The following is a 19,627-nucleotide window of genomic DNA, read 5'->3' on the forward strand; positions in this document are numbered from 1 at the left end:
AAATATTGCCTGAGGCATGTCATATATCATGATGAACGGCATCAGCTTTAGACTCGTCCCATTGTTTATTTTGTACTTTGGTTGTCATTTAATCTGGAGAGGATCAGTCAATGAATAGCTTGATACATTTTAATATATGAATTGCTAAGTAGAATTTAGAACATACTCACTGTTAAATTACAGCAGTCTGGACAGCAGGATCAGAGTAACCTGGTCAAAACGGTGTGACGGTATGACCAGAATCAAAGGACAAAAAGAGGAGCGAGGGCACTGGGGCAGCAAAGCAGAGTTTATTCTGGCTGTGGCAGGGATTGTGATTGGTTTGGGTAACGTCTGGAGGTTTCCTTACCTCTGCTACAGGAATGGAGGAGGTATGAGGCAGCTTAAATACACAAATGTTGTTTGCTGTTTTGAAATTTCATTATTTTAGTGGTTACAAATATGAATGATCTACTTTACCTTTCTGGCATTTGAATAATGTTTTATTGTACTGATGTGTTCAGGGGCGTTCCTGATACCCTACCTGGTGTTTGTGATTACCTGTGGGGTGCCTCTGTTCCTGCTAGAGACGGCTATGGGACAGTACACACAGGAAGGGGGCATTACATGTTGGCATCGCCTCTGTCCACTGGCTGAAGGTGAGTCAAAATATTTAAACAACTTTTAATTTATTTTATCTGCATTCTTTGTGCATGTGGGATTTGCACAGGCAATCAGCACTTACATTTTCTGAGGGCAGTGTACCAATCGAGTCAACATTATTATTATTTTTCTATGGCAGTGTTATATCTGTCAGCTGCAGGTGCCATCATGTGCCAACTGATGGCAGCCTAGTCCCTCACTGTTTCCATAGACTCTGTTATTCCCGGATTTCATTTCCCAGAACCCTCTGCTCATTATTAGTTTATCTGTTTCAGATAGTTTATCTGTGTCTTGTTTCATTTGATCATCACCCTGTCTTTTTAAATGCCTTTTGCCTTCATTCAGTATGAAGTCTTGTTTGTTTGGTTCACACTCTCTGTCAGCATTTTGAGTAGTTCCTGGTTTCTTTATATTTTCCTGAGTTTTGGATTTCTTGTTACCGTCTGCCTCAGTGGATTGTATTTGTGTTCGGACTGATTACATGTGCTTGACCCCTTGACCCTGGTATGGACCTTGGATTACATTTGTTAATAAACTGTGTTTGGATTCTTACTCTCTCTGCTGAATGCTGTCTTACTCCCACAACCAAATCATTACAGAAGACTTCATCATCATGAATCCAGAAGTTGAACTAGTCTGTATGCATCAAGGTAACCGCACACTCGAAGAACATATACAAATTTTGCTGGACATTGCAATTTCTTCTGATCTACCGGACTAACCCTCCTCTCAAAGATAAGCTAATTCATGATGCACCTCGAAGTTCGTTCATTGAGTTTCTGGACTATGCATTGTTGTTTACCGTGGCAGATGGTGACGCTGCGCTTAAAACATTTTTTGGGAGGGGGCTACGTGAGGCAAACTCCGATGGCCACGGAGCTTGGCCAGCACTTTCCATCCATGCCCACTCTAATGCTGAAAACCCCAGTGCTTACAATGTTAGCCAGAGCTGTCATGTTAGAGCCACCAGTAGCCATTGCAGTCACGTCAGAGCTCCAATCACCAGTATAATCACGTCAGGGCCGCCAACCGTCAGCACAACCTTGTCTGAGTCTTCAGACTTGTGAAAGAAGAAACCTTTCAGTCTTCAGCCATCACGGACACCATCCCTGTGTTCCCGGGTGTCGTTGATGCAGCGATTGAGGATGCAAAGGCTTCCTATCCATGTTGGGGTTTGATATCTAAGTTGGCAGATCTACCTCTGAGAATGGTCAGAACAGCCGGCTTATCAAAGCCACTATCATCGAATATTTCTGCTGACGCTTCTCTAATCCCAGAGTTCACCCCATCTTCCTCTGTACTTTTAGTGATGGCAGTGGCGCTGGGTGTGTTTGGTCGACGTTCGTCGAAATGACTTTGAATAAGACAATAAGACAACTGCACATAATTCAGAGCATGTTCTAGTAAATAAGTCTGTTCCTGAGCCTTTCATAGTCTGCAGATCTGTTCCTGAGCCTGAGGCTGTGTCTGAGACTATTCGAGTCCATGAGTCTGTTCCTGAGTTTCTTCCTGAACCAGTCCTAGTCTGCAAATGTGTTCCTGAGTCTGTTCCTGAGCCAGTCCTTGTCTGCAGATCTTTCCCTGATTCTGTTCCTGAGCCTGATGCTGTTTCTGAGCCTGTTCTAGTCTATAGATCAGTTCCTGAGCCTCTTCAAATCTATGAAACTGTTCCAGAGTCCTCGGACAAGATGGCCACCGCCACGCCTGTGTCTACGACGGTGTCTTCAGACAAGATGGCCGCCTCTACCCCTGACCCGTCGTATGCGACCTGGCCCCCTGAACCGTCGGAGCCTGCTCTGCCCTGGCCGCCTGCTCAGCCTGCTCCGTCCTAGTTGCCTGTCCTGCAACAGTCTTCAGGCTCTCTTCCTCTCCATGGTCCTGGCCCACCGTACCGCCCCAGGATCCGCCTCTGCTCCACCTCCCACACCAGGATCCACCTTCACTCCACCTCCCACCTATGTTGGAGCGTCTGGAAGGTGGGGGGGGGGGGGGTATGTTACATCTGTCAGCTGCAGGTGCCATCATGTGCCAACTGATGGCAGCCTAGTCCCTCACTGTTTCCATAGACTGTTATTCCCAGACTTCATTTGCCAGAACACTATGCTCATTATTAGTTTATCTGTTTCAGCTGTGTCTTGTTTCATTTGATTATCACCCTGTCTATTTAAACGCCTTTTGTCTTCATTCAGTATGAAGTCTTGTTTGTTTGATTGTTTGGTTGGTTGGTTCACACTCTCTGTCAGCATTTTGAGCAGTTTCTGGTTTCTTTATATTTTCCTGAGGTTTGGATTTCAAAAAAAGGATTTTTTGGAAGTCAAAATTTGAATGCGTGAGCTTGTAATCACAACTTCAGAAGTAGGAAACTTTATGATAGCACGTAAAGGCAGCATTAGTCCTTCAGTTTGTTCTGTTCCTTGTCTGGTATTGTTTGTGCTGATCAGTGTTTCTGTTTGCTTTTGTCAGGTATTGGATATGCAGGACAGCTGATAGTGCTGTACAGCTGCATGTATTACATCATCATTCTGGCCTGGGCATTTTTCTACCTCATCTTTTCTTTCAGCTCCCAACTGCCGTGGGACAGCTGTGACAACACCTGGAACACAGGTGATAGTTTAAAATACACTAACATAAAGAAGTAACATCTTCTGAATATCATATCAAAATATGCTAGACCAGGGGTTTGCAAACCTTTTTTTATTTTTATCTTTTCTCCATCTTAGATGATTGTGTAAATCTCGCTGCAAAGAATCTGACCCTCAACTGGACAACGCTGATTAATTCAACCTCTGCAGTTACTGAGTTCTGGAAGTAAATAAATAAACATAAATTAAATTATGATAAGATTTGATAATAATAAAATCAAATCTTGCAAGAACATTCCACATTAGCAAATTATAAAGCATGATAGTTGCTCTCTCTCGTCAAATTTTATAGACACAGAGTGCTGGCTCTATCTGGAAGTATTGAGGAGGTCGGTAAAATCAACTGGGAGATTCTTCTGTGTCTCGTTGCAATGTGGATCATATGTTATTTCTGTGTCTGGAAAGGAGTCAAATCTACAGGCAAGGTGTGCAAAAATGTCATTGAAGAGAATTTTGTCTTAACACGTTAAACATTTCACAAAACGTCAAAATGTACTTCTTGGTCTATTTTCTGCTGCATTTACAGTTTTTATATGAAATTATGTTTGCATTCATTATTATGGAATGTCAGTACATTATTTTGTCTGTTTATTGAAATTAGTAAAATGATTACTATTATTATTTTGCATTTTTAACCTTTCTTGTATTGGGCCTCTACTGTAGGTGGTGTATTTCACAGCCACATTTCCTTATGTGATGCTACTGGTGTTGCTGATTCGTGGGTTGACTCTTCCTGGAGCTCTGCAGGGGGTTGTGTTTTACCTGTACCCTGAACCGGCCCGTCTCGCTGACCCACAGGTAACCCCATCATGTGCCCTTTCCTGGAATCAGGCTTAATAACTCTTACATATAGACTAGATCAGTTGATATTACTTTATAAAGAAATGTTGTTGTTTTTTCATAGTCTACTTAATTATATTCACAACCAGTAAGAAATATAATTTTCTTGTTATAAGTAGCAAAACAAAATTGAAATTTTGCAAGATTACAATTCTTGAGCCCCTTCTCAAGTCCTTATTGCTAATGTGTTGTGCATTTAGGTTTGGATGGAAGCAGGAGCTCAGATCTTTTTCTCATATGCTTTGGGTACAGCCTCTCTTACTGTATTAGGCAGCTACAATAAATATAACAACAACTGCTACAGGTTAGTTTGGTTCGATAATATGATTTTTTTCAGTATCTTTCTTTTTCTTCAAGATTCTCTTTAACTATACTGCATGTATACTGCTACCTTTGTTTAAGTACTACTTCAAAGGCATTCTTACTTCATTGTATCTTAAAGGGTATGGTGTGTCGAAGTTGCACTAACTTATCATTGATGTACCTCAGGGTTCGGTGTTTGGCCCCCTCCTCTTTTCTCTTCTACAAACCATAATTTAGGCACATTGATTTTCAAACCAAGGACTTGTATAATCTATGTTTTCCCCAGGGACAGCTTATGGCTTTGCCTTCTGAACAGTGGCACCAGTGTTGTAGCTGGCTTTGCTGTCTTCTCAGTTCTGGGCTTCATGGCTCAAAAGCAGGGTGTCCCCATTGAGGAGGTGGCAGAATCAGGTACTGCAACATTCTTTAAAATTTTGTAAAGCTTTAGGACACTAAATACTCAAGAAAACATTCTCTCTGTGTCTTTCTTTCAGGTCCAGGATTAGCGTTCATAGCTTATCCACAGGCAGTAGCTATGATGCCTTTCCCTCAGTTGTGGTCTGTTTGTTTCTTCATAATGATTATTTTGCTGGGACTAGATACACAGGTGAGCTGAAATTCAAACCTGCACACAGAGGTGTAAAAACTTAATCATGAGCCATGTTTGATGAGTATACTGATAAATTAAAGCCTTCCTAAGTTGGGAAGCTATTTAATAGATGTAATATACAGAACATCATCTGATGCACTTGAAAGTGTTTCACAACTCTAATGTACTTTTGTTCTGAATCCCCCAAAGTTTGTTGCGATGGAAGTTTTCATGACATCAGTGATGGACCTGTACCCCATGGTACTGCGCAAAGTTGGACGTAGAGAAATATTTCTTCTGCTTTTCTGTTTTTTTTGCTTCTTCTGCCAACTTGTCATGGTTACAGAGGTTTGTGTTTGTATAACTTGCTACATACATACTTTCAAAACTTTAACATTGTATGCTGTATACTGTTACAAGCTACTACGTTTGAAAATAGTAGGCAGTATACAGTACATGTTGTGCAGTATGCATTCCAATTCTTTGTGTTGACTTGTAATTGAGTTGTAATTTTGCATTGTGACCTACAGGGGGGGATGTATGTATTCCAGTTGTTTGACTACTATGCCTGCAGTGGAGCCTGTCTTCTTTTCCTCTGTGTTTTTGAATCTTTAGTCATGGGTTGGGTTTTTGGTGAGTTGCACAAAAGCTGTTTGTTCAGTTGTTCAACTGTTCTTGTTCAATCATGAAACTCTAAATTGTGCAAGCTGATAGGTCCTTTACATGCAATCTGCAAGCTGTCTCACCATTACCAGAGGGCAGTGGGATTTATGTATGTCTATTCATGAGGCAGCTTACATGCTCACAACAACGTGTATGTAGCCTATATCTAATTACAGTAGCAAGTCCATACTTGTCCTGCAGCAGCAGCATGTGTAGCAGATCTAGTCCGCCAATACCAAATACATTAACATTGCCATATTATTAACTCTTTCCCTGCCAGTTGACAGCCACCGCCAGCGTTTTTGATCATTTTCACAAAATGTTGCGATTGTATATTGTTATTGTTATATATATCTGAACATGCAATATATCAAAAGAAAGAACAGACCCTCAACTTTTGAACAACAACAAAAAAAAAAAATTGTGGAGGGCCGGGTAGAGGCTTGTTGCTCCCAAAAACAGTGGAGCCGGCGGTTCCCACACTTCAAAGAAAGAGCAGTTTCCTCTGTTCCTAGGTCCAAAGAGAGCCAGACTGGCAGTGTGTGAGCCTGTAAAGCCTCGCACCCCTCAGCTACCTCTTGTATCGCCAGCCGGCAGTTGGGTGCGGTTCGAGGACCCGGTCATGCCTTCTCACGCACTCTCTGCCGCTACCTAGAGACAGGTGTTAAACACTCAGACCCTGCTTCAGGCCGTCTTCAGGCTTTCCGAGTTGGGTTCCTGTTCTCTAGCCCGCTGCCTCACTCTGAGTACGTCTCTGATACGTACTCAGTATGTATCAGAGACGTGCCCCCCTGTGTCGGTCCGTTATAGCACTAAAAGGTGCTCCCAACCGACTCCGGTTCCTCGTATCTTCAGACTCGGCTACACGATTCAGTTCGTCTGGCACCCGCCCATGTTCAGCGCTATTTGTTACACCTCAGTGTTACGAATTGTGCCTGTCGTGTGTGCGGTCGTCACTTCCTACTGGCGAAGGTTGCGATCGAGCCGTTCCTCCAGCCGATATGAAGATAGGCTTTTAAAAAAAGGCTGTTCTTCATTGTACCCAGACTATAGTGAGTTAGACTGTCAGGGATCTGTGTTCTTGATTTCGGGCTATTTTTCAAGCTTCAGTTCAAGTTACAAACACAGTACGCATCAGTCTCAGTACAAGTCCCTCCCTTCAAGTGCTACATACAGTAGTCAGTTGGGTCTTCAGGTCAACTGGAGAAGAGTAACTCGTCCACGGACTGAGGAGCTTTTTTCCGGTTTGGAGGTGGACTTGGTTTACACGTTTCTTAACTGGAATGTGTCCGGCCGGTGCTTAAAGGCGAGAACGGGTCTCACTGAATAACCTTCAGAGGCTCCTTTAGCATAAGGTAGACACAGCTGTATATAGCCGGCTTCCTCCATATGATGACCGCTTCAGCACTGACTTCATGACCCTAGGTGGCAGCACGCTCTGTGTGTTAACAACACCTGGTCTGCTGCCAAACTCTCAGCAGTGTTCAGACCTTTTGTTTCTCCGGGCTAATCGCTCCTAGAACAAGTGTCTACTAAACACTAGCTCAGGGACCACGTATAACGGGCATGGGCGAACCTCCCACTGCATTGGCATTCAATTGCCTTGAGTTGTTAGCAGTGTCCTTGCTTGATGCCGCTGCTCACCAAGTTTGCACTGCCCAGTACAGCAACCGTTGCTCATACGCTTCCCTCGCATGTCACAACTCGCCCACCGCCTCCTCCTATGGAGTCAGAAGCTTCTGATTTCGCTTCTTCCACTTAAGTTCCGGCCTGCTCAATCGTGCCGCCCAGGTGGCCTCACGACAGCCTGTTGCCGAAAAGAGTGGAGACTCCATCCCCAGGTGGTCCAGCTGTCCGGGATTCTTCGGGGCCGCACAGTTACATCTGTTGCAGACGCTCTGATCTCGTCCCCTTTCCAGTTGTTTATTCCCTGAAACACGGAGACACTGGCATACAGCTGACGCCGGGGCCTACGCAAGATGCGTTAATTCCCTAGGACCTCCTTCCTCAGACAGCCTTCCTGACTCATTCCTCTGAGACTTCTCAGGGGTGGGGCACCGTTGGCACCCGCACTGAACCTGAGAAATTCAGGATCCGTTGCGGTGGTTCAGCTATCTACCTCTAAAAGGAATGTAGATACTATCACTTCTGCAAGAGCTCCCTCTAGAAAAATGAGGGTTGCTTACGATCTGAAGTAGAACCTGTTCGTTGTTGGTGTTCTTCTCACGGGAAGCCCCCCGAGAAGCCCCCCGAGAGTGTTCGATCACTTGTGTGCTTCCTTCCTGCAAAAGATGGGTCGGAGCGTGGCTGTTCCGCTCCACACTCAAAATGTATGTTGCCCTTATATTAACACACATCATGATGCAGTAGAGCTATAGGAAGTACGACTTGATCGTCAGGTTCCTGAGTGGTGCAAGGAGATGAATCTTCCTTGCGTCCCCTCTATACCGTCTCAGGACCTATATCCAGTGCTTCTGCACTCTAGACCTCCCCTGAGTACTGCACGCAGTTGAGTTAAAAATTCTGTTTTGAAAGAAACAATTCTCCTGCTTGCTTGCTTGCTCTATCAAGAAGGTAGAGGACCTGCACACATTTTCGGTCAACGAATCGTGCCTGGATTCGGGCCGGCTAACTCTCATTAATGTGAGACCCCGGCCTGGATATGTGCCCAAGGTTCCTACCTCTCCCTTAAGACGGGACCAGGTGGTGAGCCTGCAAGTGCTGCCCCGGAGGAGGCAGACCCAGCCCTGACTTTTCTCTGTTCCTCCCTCCTTGTGGTTATTCAGAACAGAATGCAAAGTCTCAGGACCTCTCCAGCTCTCGTCCGTTTCGGAAACCAGCAGAAGGGAAGGCGGTTTCCATGCAGAGGTTGGCCCACTAAAAAATTAGTGCTTTCAATCATCTTGGTGAGTTTTTCCCAAGATGCACCGTGCCTATCTGGGTAGTGAGCTCCTCCAAAAAGAGAGTGTTGCTCCTTCCTGGGCGTTGACACGATTGCCTCACTGGCAGAATTAGAGCTGTGGGCTGGGTGACACCAGCACATTCGCTAGGAAAATAGCCTATTTGTCGAGCCGGTTGCTTTCCGTGGGCTCCCTTCATATGAAGCCAGCTTCACCTTAGCCCGGTTTGTAGTGTTGGCTTGCTGCGCCATTCCCCTCCTATGGACTGGATAAGTGCGCCTTTTTGCTCCAGTTGAGTTCCCTCTTCCGAACCCTGTTGAGTTACTCCTCACCCCTTCGGTGTTGGACGTGGCGGAGCGTCCGATATTAGACCTATCACTTGTATGCTTGGTAACTTGTGTTAGGTGGGGTCTATATGTTGTGATCCCTACGGCGATACCATTTGTGTATTCTTCCACGGGTTGACTCCCTGCGGCGAGCCCGTGTCTTCACTTGGCAGAGCCTGCTCTGCCATCACTGACCGGTTGCATCTCCCCTGTTATCGGCTGGAGCCACCTCAGTGACATGCCATATGTTGTACTGCCCGATAAGTTCGCTCAGTCCTTATGTGTATTCTCCACATATTAACTCCTTCGGGCAGGATGTGGCTTCCACAGCGTATGCCTTCCAACGAAAGGTACGCTTTCCCAGTGGTCCTGTGGAACAGCAGTGACTTTCCTGGCCTAAGCCCTGTCCTATATCCGCCTCAATATGCGGGAGGATCAGGAGGCTTTTGTCTAGGCACTGGAAAATGGCAGCACTAGTAGTGTTTTAATAGGATCCGACTACGTCGAACGTGAGCGACTGAAAGGGAACGTCTCTGTTATTTACAGTATGTAACCCTCATTCCCAGGAGGGAACGGAGACGTAGTCCCCTAGCCACTATTACTGTACCAATGCTGACCTGGTTCCACTTGGCTCCTCAGCGAAACACAACTGGTGCGTGCATCCACTTCCGCATTTTTACCCGCGCTGCGGGGCGGGGCGTGTGATGCGATTTCACGCACACCAATGTCCATTGGCTCGTTTTTACAATACTCGAAGATGACAGGCTCCCTACCATGATCTCAATCAGTCGACACGTCGAGTACGTCTCCGTTCCCTCCTTCAGGGAACGAGGGTTACATACGTAACGAGATGTTTAACTGTTTATCTATATATACATGTTGTCAATATACATGTCCAGCATTATACAGCCATTAGCCAAAACAGAGGTGGTAAAATGTGGTTTGGTCTGAAATAAACAAATAAATATATCAGAATATATCTGAATACAGTCAACATAAATATTCACCTCAGTATACATCATCTATGCATAATAATATTGTCCAAAGTGCGGTAAATAAGCTAAACATATGCACGTGAATTACACTGGCATCACTCGCCTCCAAACACATTAATCATGATATGAACAGAATAACAACAATCGGATATACAGCTGAGACATGAAAGTGTTAATATATCACAATATAACAGCTGAATATAAGGATAAATTAACTTGCATTCATGCACGTACATTTACCACTCGTAGAAGATGGCGGCAGAAACGAAACTAAAAGTAAACTGAAACTGCTCTGGCAGAATGCGCGTCAGCGTGCTGTACATGCACAACTGCGTAATATACACAATAAAGGACTACCAATACTATATTTATAAGGAATTTAGTACAGCAGTTTTGATTTATATGCTGTTTAATGTTGATGATCGCATTATTTTACATATGCATGTTACATGATATCAATTGTTTCTGCATCTTCTGTGCATGTGTTTTGATCAGGAGATGCAGCACTCTTTCAGAGGATGTGTAATAGCGCCCCCTATCATATAACAGTGAAAACACAGAAAGCCGGAAAATTCCCGTCAATGGCGGGAAGCGCTGTCTCACAAATGACGGAAATTCCTGTAAATGGCGGTTCACATGCCAAAGCTACTCTGAGAGTTGTCATGATATGAAATACTATTCTGTACTATACTAACACCAGTAACTAATAAGTGTAAAATGTTGTGATGTCTGTCAAACCTTGCTTCTGAGTGTAATGAAAAAAAAGTATGAACTTTTACTATAAATTAAATACAAATGAATCATGATATGAGAAAACAATGACAGTATCAGAAACAACAATAGACAACAATGACAGTATCTAAAAGCCAGTGATGCTCAATTATTCCCTAACACCACAGGGGCTGAGAGAATGTTTGACATCATTGAAGACATGACAAACTCACGACCGAATTACATGTTCATGCTGTGCTGGAAATACCTGACTCCTCTCGTGTCCCTGGTAAGTGCCTCTACATTTCATTCATCTGCTTTGTTTTGTATTTGTCAAAAACCCAACAAATCTCTCTGGTCATTATTTAGTTTTATATTCCTGGCTAAAGCCATTTCTCACATTCATCTGATTTAATTTTCCTTTTTCTTTTCTATTCATTCTTTACTAATTTTCTCTCTTCTGTCCATTTTCAGGCGTCTTTTGTCTGTTCAATGGTTAAGTACAAACCTCTCACTTTTAACCGCTGGTATGTGTACCCGGACTGGGCTTACGCACTAGGATGGCTACTGGCCCTGTCCTCCATTCTGCTGGTGCCTGGATGGGCGCTGATCCGACTGTTTACTGAGAAAGGAAGCCTAAAACAGGTGAGATTAAACATTGATCAAGAGATGAACAAGCCACTGAGATATAATCAGAGCAGAGATGTATACGTATGTATACGAGATGTAATAACTATTAACCAAAGCTAAACTGCATTAAAAAAAAACCTAAAAAAACAATAGTAAATCCTAACAGATTAACGTTGTTTCACTGTGTCTGTGTTTCTTGACAGCGTTGGCGTCACCTGTGTAGTCCTGACACAAACCTCCCTTGTATCTGTAAGCAACGAGCTGAAATGGAAGAAAACACCTTCATCACAGAGATGCAAGACTTAGTCAATTGCAACACAAACTAAAAGATGCTCAACTCTTGCTATTATTTCAATTTGTTTTTAGCAATCTTTGTAATTTAATCAGCTATTCATGTCCTTGACAACAGCACACAAGGGTGCCTGAACTGCAAAATGTTTGTCATTAAACCGTTTTTGTGCTTTCACATGTCATATATCTTTTTATTTTTCAAAATAGTATCACTCCAAAAATCAGTTTCTTTGATAGCTTAACTTTTTAGAATAAAACATCAAACATATTGTTGCGAGCATGTATGGAAATGCATATTTTTCATGTTAAAGATAACTTGAATTCTGTGTGCTCAAGACATTATTGTCTTTCAAGGTTTCTGTGAAAAATGAATTGGCCCTAACAATCATGAAATCTGAGATTAAGAACATACTAATGTCACGGGTTGTGACGGAGATTAAACAAACGAATAACATGAAGCTGACGAAGAAGGTTTAACGAAGAAGGTGGTTTTGGTGGTGAATTGTGTTAGTTTTGAGGTGCACGTATTTAAAGTGGACTTGATTAGGTTGTTTACTTTTGCACTTATATACAGACCTCCTAAATATAACAAAGATTTTATTTTGGAATTTTCTGAATTTTTATCCTATATGACCACTTGCTGTGACAGCCTTGTTATATTAGGTGATTTTAATATTCATATCTGCTGCCCGGATAGGCCCCTAGTACAAGATTTTGTAACTGTGTTAGATTCTTTTGACCTTATTCAGTCTGTAGTGGGATCTACTCACTTACAAGGCCACACATTAGATTTGTTTTTGTCCTGGGGTGTTCTGGTGTGCAAGCTTGTTATAGAAAACATTGGGCTATCAGATCAATTATTAATTTTAATATGTTTTTCACTAGGCCCACTCGAGGCTGTGAATCAGTTGATCGTCATGTTAGGTCCATTAATGCTGACTGCCTCTGAGGAGTTTGATTCTCATACGCAGCTGTGTGTCAGTAGCCGCGTTTCCACTGTCGGGCCAGGGCCGGGCCAGGGCTTTAAACGGGCCGTGCCGGGCTAATAGCCTCGGGCCAATAGCACCGGGCCTGCGTTTCCACTGTCGGGCCAGAAGCTCCACAGCGCTTCACTAAAACACGCCCGTAACACGCCTCTCTGGAACAACGTCACACTAACCCATCCTTTCACCAACAAATGGAAGTTTTATCAGAAAACTAATCAGAAATCACTGGAAACAGCGTTGAAAACAAACACGATAAAAGCGGCCGTTTGCTAACATTTTTTTTGTTTGTTTACTTGAATATTTAAAACCCAAGCATCGATGTTTTACCACAGATTTACAATAAAAAGTGATACATTGATCATAATGAATTAATTTATGTCAAAATTGCACATTAGTCACTCAGAAATAAATTACCATTAGGTCTATTTCACAAAAGAAAGAGGACACACTTACTTTTTCAGTCGCGTCTGTTTCTTTATCATATTTACATCACATTTAGAAAAAAATGATAATTTCTACAAATATATGCCACGACCTGAGGAGCTTTAGCAATCTCTAGCAATCTCTCGACTTAGATTTAGTAATCTCTCGACTCCCATACAGATATTTCAGTCAGAGAAACAGAGGAAGCTCCCGAAAAAAAAGTTACTTTATTTTATGATAGTCCGGTTTAAAGAGACGAGACGTAGGCTATGACAGATAAAATAAAAACATGACTGTCATAGCCTTTAAGATTGGTCTGATTTCTTCAAGCGTTCGCTATGTTTTTTTTTACTATGCGTATCTTCAAGCGTTTACTATGTTTACTATGGTAACGGTTAGCGCGCATAGTCTTTTGCATCACAAACAGAAGGCATTCAAACATGAACGCGAGTTAAATTATTTTATTTTTAAGTCTTTAATGCTGACAGAATCATCCGGCGCTGGTAAACTCCTCCTCTGTTGGTAACCACTCCTCTAGCCCGAGCTGGCCCGCTTTGGCCCAAGGTATTCGACGGGCCAGAAATCCTGGCCGTTGGCCTCGAGTAAGCCCCGATACAGCCCCGGAAGTGACAGTGGAAACGCGACTGGCCCTGGCACGCACTAGCACGGCCCGGCCCTGGCCCGACAGTGGAAACGCGGCTAGTGTCATGGATTTGTTTCCATCACTGTTAGACATTTCAAGGGTTTTTAAGTAAGTTACTATAATTAAGATTTACAGTACCATTACCGTATTCCAGTTTTACAGTAACTACATGGCACTGTAATTGTGTAATACAGTAGAGCCCTGCGCGGGACTGTTTTCATCATCCCGCTCCCGCCCGCGCCCGCCGAATTTCTGACCATTACCGCCCGCTCCCGCAACGTATGTGTTTCACTCCCGCCCGCTCCCGCAATATGTATGTCCACTCCCGCCCGCACCCGCAAAACTCTGAGAATTTATTCCCGCACAATAATAGAGATGCATTGATTTTGTGTCTTCTCCCGTCCCGCAGGAAAAAACACATATTTGTATTGCTATTATTAAAGAGATTCATGGGGTTGTTTGTTTCGTTTCCCTGGCCGGCATAGCCTACTGGACACATACACACAGGATAATGGAGGAAATCGAGTGTGCTGTTTTTGGATGGTTTTGTTTTCGTTTTTGCTGTTTTTTATTCAGGATACTCTGTCTTGCGCGTGCAATGATGACGCAGTGAATAGTGATGCTTCTCTCTGAACAATCAGCAGTCTGCCGTGTTTTCACGTCACATTTTAGTATCGCCTAAGCTCGCTCAGAACCTCGCCGGAGGTGGTACGAAAAAAAGTACCGGGAAGCAGATACAGTTACAACTTTTACACAGTGGAAAACCAAACAAAGGCGAGACGAGTCGAGTCGAGCCGAGCCAGGCTGGTACTGTGTAGTGGAAAAGCGCCATTATTGACATCTCCATCATGTTGCAAGGCTACCTCCCGATCCCGCAGTGTTTTTTTTAGCCGCCCATTCCCGCCCGCAGCAAAGTTCAAACCGCCCGCTCCCGCGAGATTTGCGTTGGGTCCCGCGGGACCCGGCGGGACTCAATCCCAATGCAGCCCTCTATAATACAGTGCATTACTGTAAAAACCAAGCTAATCAGTACACTACTGTAATTATTTTTATTTGTACTAAATATAAATTAGATTTCATAATTTTGATATATAATTAAGTTTATTTTTATCCTACACAAGTACTACTGACATACAAACCAATTAGACAAAGTTATTACAAAATACCATTTTTTAATTTAAAACATTTAATATATTTCACAAAATAAACAGTCTGCCAATGCTGGAAATGATGTGTGAAATGTTTACACATTAATCGGTAAGTTTAGGGACAACGTTTTTTGTGTTAATTTTAACTCTTTCATTGTGTTAATGATTTTAACAAAGTAGATATGTCAGAAAGGTTAGCACAAAGATGTGTAAACGTGTTAAATTAACACATTATGTGCTGTCCTTCATTGCACACATTGTTAAAAAACATACATAAAATCATAAACAAAATGTTAGCATTTGACAAAATGAATGTAGAGTCATTGGTTGTTTAGCTTATTCAAGTATTATAATGAAATATCAACCATTACATTCATAAAACTGCAGAATATAAATACATTTTAAGCAGTCAAAAAGGAAATGTCCAACACAGGACAAAACACAGTTATTTTCACAATACATGACACATAACCCCACCTTCAAAATAATTTCAATTATTTCCAAAAATTTGTTGGATTCATGTACACTGGTGGCCAAAAGAAGTATTTGTATTATATAACAGGTTAAGTGTCTTAATGCTTTTGAAATAAGTCTCTTTGATGCTCAAGAAACATTTCTTATTATTATCAATGTCTGACTGTCTACTCCTCCATCTTTTCCACAGCATAGGAGTAAAAGTCATCATCAAAATCATCTTTAAAAAACCAACACAATGTTTTTGTCAACCTTTGTGAATAAATAAACTTGTCCAAAGATTGGTTCCTGTTCAGAACTTGACTGACAACATCAGAATGTTCCCTGGTCTGTATTAAAATAATGCAAACATATAAATTTAAGTTGTTTAGAATGCTAGATTTGGTATGAATGAATTAGTGCGGGTTTTACTGCAGTGCTTACCTGGATACATTTAATCTGGTGAGACTGAACATAGAAAATGGTCCATCTTCTGATTGGTTCATTTGCTGTGTAATAAAGTTAGGCATGATGCAAAGGTCACTTATTTGATATAATGTTAGCCAATTTCATAGAGATTTTATAAGATATTGTATGCTACCTAGTCTGCACCAGTGGCTCCAAAGCACTTATCACATATTGCTAATCATTTCAGCAAACTTATGTCAAAATATATCACAAATGGCCTACCTCCGGAATCTTGCTAGAAGTCACTGGTGCGAAGTGGTCCTTTGTTGCAGTTGCCTTTAAACACATACAAAAATGGCAGTAAATATTAAATTCCATTTAAAAAAACTATAATATATTGTAGTTTGCAAACTAATGCTAAAACTAGAAAGGTGGCCACTAGGCAAAAAAAAAAAACTTGTTAGCTAACATACAATGTTATTTTCTCATCAGTAGGCCAACATTATCTACAACCAAAACAGAATTTCACATTAGTTAATTTATTGTTAATATAAACTAAGCGTTGCTCGTTGGCATATTTTAACTCGACAATTCAATAATCTAACAAAGTCTGTAAAACGAAACATTAGCGCAGTTTACCGTGGTAAAGTTTGTTACCGCCATGTTGACGAGTTAAACTGGGTTGCACAATCCTGTCAACACACACACACACAATGTTTTTTACCTTGCTTGCTGGTCTCTCTCTCTCTGTGAAGTGAATTCCGTCTCTACCCCGGGCAGACACGAACGGCGCGATCCAACAAAAGACAGTCAGAACCCAGTGATTTTACTCTGGATGCTCCGGCACGACACGACAAATCCCAGACAGTGATGCCCCGTTATATTTCTTACGTACGGTACTCCAAGTCCAAGCGCTCACGCTATTTCTGACAAGGGACAAACAGGTTTGCATTTTGCATTAATGGTCTGGTTGCTTCAATGTGTCCAATATAGACAGCCTCTGGCTATCATAGCATTGTAGACACGTGGTGTAAGGCAAAAATTAGGAAATAAAAAGCACAATGGTATGGTGCCAGAGAGGCCGTTACGTCAAATACAGTAGTATACAGCAAATTTTAAAAATACAGTAAGTCTCTGTATGTTGTGTTAGACGTCACAGAAAATTCCCATGATAAAATGGGAATCACAGTTATTTTATCTAAAGAGAAATAGCAGTATAATACTGGGGGATTTAAAGTAAATAACTGTAGAAATTACAGAAAAGGCTAACAGTGTTGTCAGGGATCAGATATGTTGGTGGCTAGTTTTAATTCAAATTGCAATGGTATTGTGGATTCCATACCTTTAAAAAAGTCAAATCTAAAAAGGTAGCTCAGCCCTGGCTTAATGCGGAAAGTCGATTACTTAGGCAAAAATGGAGACAGACTGAAAGGAGTTGGGGAAAATATAAGCTCCAAGTCTCATATGAGATACTCAGAAACTATTTTTACTTACCAACTTATGATTACCTACCAACAGTTTGTTAAATCTGCTAAAGCACGATACTTTTCAGTTTTAATCTCACAGAATCATCATTGTCCAAGGGTGTTATTTCGAGCAATAAATACAGTCCTGAACATTGTAGAGAGCTTGTGAACGTTTTTTGCAATTTGTTGTGGATAAGATCACTGCTACTAGAGCAAATATCTCTAATTCTGTTATGAATCCAGCTTCTCTTCTAGTTCAGCCAGAATCTTACACCACTGCTCAGTTATGTATGTTTGAGCCTGTTTCACTATCTAATCTGCTAGAAGTTATTCAACATCTTAAGCCATCTTATTGTTCGCTTGATGTTATCCCACCACATTTGTTAATTCTGGGATTGGGGTGGGATTAGTGGGCTTGCTTTTAAGTGATTCTCCTCCTATTTCTATGAAAGATCTTTTGCAGAGGAGCTTGGAAGCTCTATTTCGTCTTCTCAGCCTATTTCCTCAGGGGTTCCTCAAGGTTCATGTCTTGGTCCTGTTTTATTTTCCCTATATACCCTATATGTTCCCTCTGGGATTAATCTGCCAAAAATATAATGTGTTTTACCATTGTTATGCTGATGATATCCAGCTATATGTGCCGACTCCAACATTACAACTATGTTTGAGTGTTTGGACGATATAAGGGCATGGTTGGTTGCTAATTTTCTGCAGCTCAATGAGTCAAAATCTGAAGTGGTGATTTTTGGTCCCCCAAAGTTAGCCAAACAGCTTTCTTTACATCTTGACCCCTTACCACTAATGTCAACACTCAAGCGAGGAACCTTGGTGTCATTTTTGATTCGGAGCTGAAATTTGACAAACAAGTCAATGCCGTGGTTAAAAGTAGTTTCTATCAATTGCGGAGCATCGCCAAATTGAAGAGAATTCTGTCTTTTAAGGACATAGAAACTGTCATTTGTGCTTTTATTTCATCCAGATTGGATGATTGCAACTCGTTATATTTGGGATTGTCTAGAAAGTTGCTATCAATGTTGCAGCTGGTACAAAATGCAGCAGCCAGACTGTTGACAGGCACAGGGAAATGATCTAGAATTTCTCCGGTGCTGGCCTCTTTGCACTGGCTTCCTGTTGATTTTAGAGTCCAATATAAAGTTTTGACCATGGTTTTTAAAGGTTTGCATGGTCTTGCTCCGGAGTATACAGCACATCTATTACAGCATCATTATTCCGCTCGACCCCTAAGATCATCCCAGAGTTTGCTCTTACATGTTCCCAAATCACGGTTGAAAACCAAAGGAGATTGTACATTTTTTGTGGCAGCCCCACATCTTTGGAATAGTCTTCCACTGCATGACAGATCCTGTGACTCGTTAGAATGTTTTAAATCTATGCTGAAAACACACCTCTACGCTGTGGTATACAATTGCCCCTAGGCTTTGGGACACTGATCAGTGTTGTATATTGAGCCATTGTTTTGTGTTGGGAATGTTTGTTGAGTGTTTATTGAGTAATTTTTAGACATGTACAGCACTTTGGCCAACTTGTGTTGTTTTTAAATGTGCTTGACAAATAAATGTTGATTGACTGATGTTGATCTAGTCATTTGTAATAATTGCGGAGGTTGTCTGTGATCTTAATCCCGTGCTAATCGGCCATGTCTGTAATTTGTAAAGTAAAAATTCCCCCACAAATGACCTACCATATTTCGCCAAACACAGAGGGTCCTGTCATAATATCAGTATCTCCGGAGTCGTATATCAGTTTTTTCAAGGTTTTTGTATCCATCTTTTGCAAAGAATTAAGGATGCGTTGGAGTGTTTTGGAGTATTTAGGGTACTGGGTCATATTGCTATACACCATACAATTTGCAGAAAGAGAAAGCTGAAAACCATCAGAAGAGCGAAAACAAAAAGAATGATTAGATGGAGATTGATGACATCAGCATGCGGTAAGGAACATTCTTCTGTTTGTGATATATCATACAGCTAGACCTAGACATTTCCAAGCAATAGCCTATTGACATCATATCCAGGAGATAAGTCAGTAACATCTCATTGTCTAAATCACACAAGGTCCCCAGATAATACTAATCCCGCGCAAATAGGGCTATAGACGAGACTGATGTCGTCTGTACGCGGAGAACTAAAAGGTAAAACTTCTCCGTTTTAAAGGAACATGCCGACTTTGTGGGACTTCAGCTTAGTCACCGTATCCCCCAGAGTTCGATAAGTCCATACATACCCTTTTCATCTCCATGCGTGCCGTAACTCTTCTCAGAAGGCGAAGCACTGCTACTTGGGTGGAGTGATTTACTCCAACTCTGAGCGAACTCTCTGCTCCTCACCACGGGGCTTCTCAGGTGCTGCGAGCAAATCACTCCGCCCAAGAAGCAGTGCTTCGTCTTCTGAGAATATAGTTCCCAGAATGTATTCGGTTTGAAGATGGCTGTGTCTCATGCAACTATACAATTTGCAGAAAGAGAGAGCTTGTTATTTGTACACGCTGTGATTATACAAATCACAACATGTAAATAGTAATTATTTTGTTTATTTATTTATTTTTTGG

At 41.9% G+C, this 19,627-nt stretch overlaps 1 protein-coding gene across 1 annotated transcript; it reads left to right on the top strand.

The window, feature by feature from the left end:
• Nucleotides 1-232: 232 nt before the first annotated feature.
• On the top strand, nucleotides 233-11,624 carry LOC307160821 (sodium- and chloride-dependent GABA transporter 2-like; the record flags this gene model as incomplete). Its single annotated transcript, XM_079875088.1, has 14 exons — nucleotides 233-371; nucleotides 504-638; nucleotides 3,106-3,246; nucleotides 3,363-3,450; nucleotides 3,577-3,709; nucleotides 3,948-4,082; nucleotides 4,325-4,428; nucleotides 4,714-4,838; nucleotides 4,922-5,034; nucleotides 5,227-5,364; nucleotides 5,547-5,649; nucleotides 10,800-10,900; nucleotides 11,086-11,256; nucleotides 11,445-11,624. 14 exons carry the CDS (start codon nucleotides 233-235, stop codon nucleotides 11,565-11,567), a joined length of 1,749 nt encoding a protein of 582 aa, XP_079731214.1. The 3' UTR covers nucleotides 11,568-11,624.
• Nucleotides 11,625-19,627: the final 8,003 nt, after the last annotated feature.

Source organism: Squalius cephalus, assembly GCF_949319135.1.
Source record: "Squalius cephalus genome assembly, chromosome: 6".
Lineage (NCBI taxonomy): Eukaryota > Metazoa > Chordata > Actinopteri > Cypriniformes > Leuciscidae > Squalius > Squalius cephalus.